Source organism: Durio zibethinus, chromosome 17, assembly GCF_047325235.1.
Source record: "Durio zibethinus cultivar Kanyao isolate XHJ-2024 chromosome 17, ASM4732523v1, whole genome shotgun sequence".
NCBI classification, from domain to species: Eukaryota; Viridiplantae; Streptophyta; class Magnoliopsida; order Malvales; family Malvaceae; genus Durio; species Durio zibethinus.
In genome coordinates, this window is record NC_143178.1 from 22,850,032 (window position 1) to 22,854,201 (window position 4,170).

General features: G+C 31.8%; 1 protein-coding gene across 1 annotated transcript; it reads left to right on the forward strand.

The window, feature by feature from the left end:
• The first annotated feature begins 1,077 nt into the window (after positions 1-1,077).
• Positions 1,078-3,437, forward strand: LOC149514127 (uncharacterized). Its single transcript, XM_089745759.1, has 3 exons — positions 1,078-1,210; positions 1,304-1,433; positions 2,236-3,437. Exons 1-3 carry the CDS (start codon positions 1,078-1,080, stop codon positions 3,209-3,211), a joined length of 1,239 nt encoding a protein of 412 aa, XP_089601885.1. The 3' UTR covers positions 3,212-3,437.
• The last annotated feature ends 733 nt before the right edge of the window (positions 3,438-4,170 follow it).

Here is a 4,170-nt window from a genome sequence, read left to right on the forward strand (position 1 = left end):
TGAAAACACAATTCTCTTTGTTTATATCTAAATTAGCAAGGAGCCAAGGATCTCATTACGTGTCCGGTTGTTGAAGTAATTTTTTTTTTTCACTTAAAGTCATGTATCTAATGCCATTCAAACTTTCAAACTTATGTCTCACGTTAAGATTTAGACGATAGGTGATTTTCAAAGAATCATAATTTTATGATTTTTATGGTTTTAAACCATAAGTGGTAATTTTTTAATCATTAAATAATTGAAATAAATGTTGATGTGTGGATAATGACGATTGAGACATGGCATCACTCTTTTGCATTATAATTTAATATTATTTAGCTTTTGGATAAAAATAGTTCACATTTTATGATGTAAGTTTTTGTCAAATTTAATATGACAGTATAATGTTGTCATATTATATATGAGTTTCAAGTTGCACATGCATTTAATTAATTATTTAAGATTTTAGTGAAAATTTAACTATCTATATCTAATTTCCTGATGGTAAAGTTTCGAATTATAAACTCAAATTTGACTAAATGGCTGTCATCCTTTTCGAGATTGGGGCCCACGGTTCTTGCTCTTCTGTACTGTCCACGCATAGGAAAAAAATAAATAATGAATTTGATATATGGGAGATTTTAAAACGATCTTACCTACCTTGACTGACACATTTGGAACTACGTATAAAGAGGAGGCATTCCAGATGTATATTAGGGACCTCAGAATATGTTGTGAATTAGGTGCACTTCTTTTTTTATATATATAAATGAGACTTATGATTTGAATTTTAATACTTAGAATTAAGAGTTTAATAGTTTATCAAAACGAGGCTGTTGGCACATGTACTTGTCACTTATCTCTATCTCTAATTTCTATATAAACGATTCCCTTGTAGCTCTGTCTCTTCAGTAACAACTCACCACTGTCTCTCAACTCCAATTGAAGGCAAAGCTAGCCACCATTGCTGTCAAACTCTTTCCATCACTGATTCACTTTCGCAGGAAGCATTTCCAAAGTTCTTCTAACAATTAAGAAATTGAGAATTTATGTTATTGATTTTGTCACATAAAATCACCTTAATTTGTCTTACCCAGAATGGGAAGGATTCCATTATGCAGTGCAGATGGTTTGAAGAGAGGAGCCTGGACAGCTGAAGAAGACCAGAAGCTCATAGCTTACATACAAAAACACGGTGAAGGAGGTTGGTGTTCCCTGCCCAAGAAAGCTGGTTAGGTCTTTTCTGTTTTTGTTCTTCCATGACTTGATGCATCAATTTTCTTTATTTTATGGAAAATGATCATGTTTCTTTGTTGATTTTTAGGTCTTCGAAGATGTGGGAAGAGCTGTAGACTGAGATGGGTAAATTATCTGAGACCTGGTGTTAAGAGAGGAGACTTCACCTCGGATGAAGCTCAAACCATCATTGAACTTCATGCTGCATTAGGCAACAGGTGACAGCAAAGCTTTTCATTGACCAACGCAAAAATATTACTATATTCTTGCTAAACTTAGTTGTCATTTAGATTTTACTGTATTTTCGGTGTGATGTGATTAAATTTATCGTATTTTTAGTTGAACCCAAGTGTTAAAGGTCAAATCAACATTAATTTTTCATTAATTTTTTTCAATCACAGATACAGTAATTTTTTTTTCAATCGTAATTATAGTAATTTTTTTATTAATTTTTATCTAATTGTAATCAATCTCACCATCGATCCAAATGAAATCTTAGACCAACAACAGCAAATTTAAAAGAAAATGTTTTTAAATAAATTCGTTATTTTAACTTTAGGTTTCTCTAGAATATTGAATATATTTACATTATCATACTTAAAATAATATCCAACATTTTCTTAGAAAAATAAAAGTAAAGATACAAATGAAGAAAATCGGTTGTCTTTTTATAAAAGAAGATATAATATAGGAATAAAAGATAGGTTGTTTTTTAAAAAAGAAGTCATAATTTAGAAATAAAAAAAGGATTTTAGATGATGAGAAGTTAATTTAAAATTAATGCATAAATGTCATCTCTTAAGGATAATTATATGAGTTAATTAAGTTTTGAGTTCTACATTGTTACATATGATGAGATGCAAATTTTTGTCCTTCAAGCAAGAAACAAGAATGAGATCCTTCGAATCAGCACTGCCCTTTTCGTCCTTTTAAGAGATTAATTATGTTTTTCTTTAAGTGTTTGGCTCTATGGGTTGTTGTCATGATCAATCTCACCTATATAATTTTTTTTTCTTCAAGGTGGGCAGCAATAGCCAGGCACTTACCAAACAGGACAGACAATGAGATTAAGAACTATTGGAACGCTCATCTCAAGAAACGCTTAGTTAATTTGGGTATAGATCCGGTGACTCACAAGCCTGTTGGCACGGCTCGTGGCACCTCATCCAGTGAAAATTCCAGCACTACTGTGGTCAATACAGACTCAATGATCATTCTTGAAGAAAATGCAACATCCAAAGAATCTGAACCCACATCGCAACAGCCAACATCATCAAGGTCCGCTTCAGCTTCAGTTTTACTGCTCAATAAGTTAGCCACTAGGGTCACGATATTGCAATGTGTTGATCTTGATCCCGTAAGAGCTTGTCAAAGATTGCAAACAATGTCATTTAACAGTACTACTAACGATGGTGGTGCCAATAGTGAAAGTTCTACTGCTACAATTTGCCACCCTACATCATGTTGTCAGGGAAATAATGCATCAATAGCACTAGACATGTCAGATTATTGGCCGGTTAATATTTCTGATCCACTTACAACACCTTTAAATTGCTTAGATTTGTTGAATATAGTACTTTCTCCGGTGTCAGCAGATCATGGAAATGCCGGTGATGACGGTGGTGTTAGTTTTGATGCAAACATCGAGTATCCTGATCTATCTGATGCATTAAGCATCCTAGAGGGTAATGCATCTGAACCTGCAAGGTCTTGTTCGAGTACATCGTCTCGAGTTTTAAACAACATGGCTTCCAAATTCGCTTCATCGCGCTGCATTGATGAACTTTACAATTGGCAAAACCGCAACAACATTTCACCAGGACCAATCCAAGGTGACCATAGTGTTACTACAACAACTATCGGTGATGGTGGACTTTCAACCAACGACATAAATATTGATGATATGATCTTTGATACGGTAGGATCTCCCGTATTTTATAACCCAAACTACTTAGAAAATGAACTAGTGCCATCAAACCTTTTTTATATTTCTTGAACTAGAGCGATCAAGCCTCAAATATTGATGAATATGCATAAGGGGCATCATGAGTATCATTATCTAAATCATGTATGTATGAATGTTTCATATTTGAGCATGACAAAGAACCCCGAAAACATTTATCTGAAGAGATTGCGAGATCAAACATTGCAACAAAGAATTTTGATTTGATTAATGATGGACAGATTCATACATTTGACCGGTCTATTTTTTCTTTCTTTCTCGTTACTTTAGGAGTCATTCCTTGTCAGCTAAATGTAGATTGAATCATTAAATGCGCCATAGAATTTGAGCCTTAACAAGTTTGAAGTTCCCTTGTCCTATTTTTTTTTAATATAAAACTTGTGAATTTTTTTTGTTCAAACATTAATAATTAAATGATGTTAAATATATTACTTTTAATTAGATAGGTTGATATTTGATGTACCGCTAATATATAGTTTTTATATATTATTAATGAATCGAATGATACTATCTTATGAGTGAGGTAAATCAAATGTTACCTCCTCATTTATTAGTAAATTTTTTAAAAAAATTATTTATTTTTTTGTATATTTATTTTAAGAGTTGATGTTTACTTATTAATGAAATAATATTATTTGATTTACTGATAGTGTATAGAATCTATATATTAACAATACATCAAATATAAACTATAATTAAATTCAATTAAAAAAATATTTTAGAAAGTCTAAGCATTCCTAATTAGGCACCAATAAAAGAACGAAGATATTAAGTAGTGCCTAGTGATATCACTTTAGATAATAAGGTAAAACATATAAATAGTCACTCAATTTTTGGAATCTTTTCTAAATGTTCATTTAAACATTAAAATTTTAATTTAATTACTTAAATTTAAATAGATTTTTTTTTGTCACTCAATCATAAACGTCTAACAACGTACTGATGTGGCATTACCGCGTAAGTTGTCAGGTGCTACATAGCACTACCACCTC

Coding starts and splice junctions, on each gene's coding strand:
- LOC149514127 (XM_089745759.1), top strand. CDS start 1,078: ATGGGAAGGATTCCATTATGCAGTGCAGATGGTTTGAAGAGAGGAGCC. Junction 1,211..1,303: donor TTCCCTGCCCAAGAAAGCTG/GTTAGGTCTTTT, acceptor GTTGATTTTTAG/GTCTTCGAAGATGTGGGAAG. Junction 1,434..2,235: donor CATGCTGCATTAGGCAACAG/GTGACAGCAAAG, acceptor TTTTTCTTCAAG/GTGGGCAGCAATAGCCAGGC.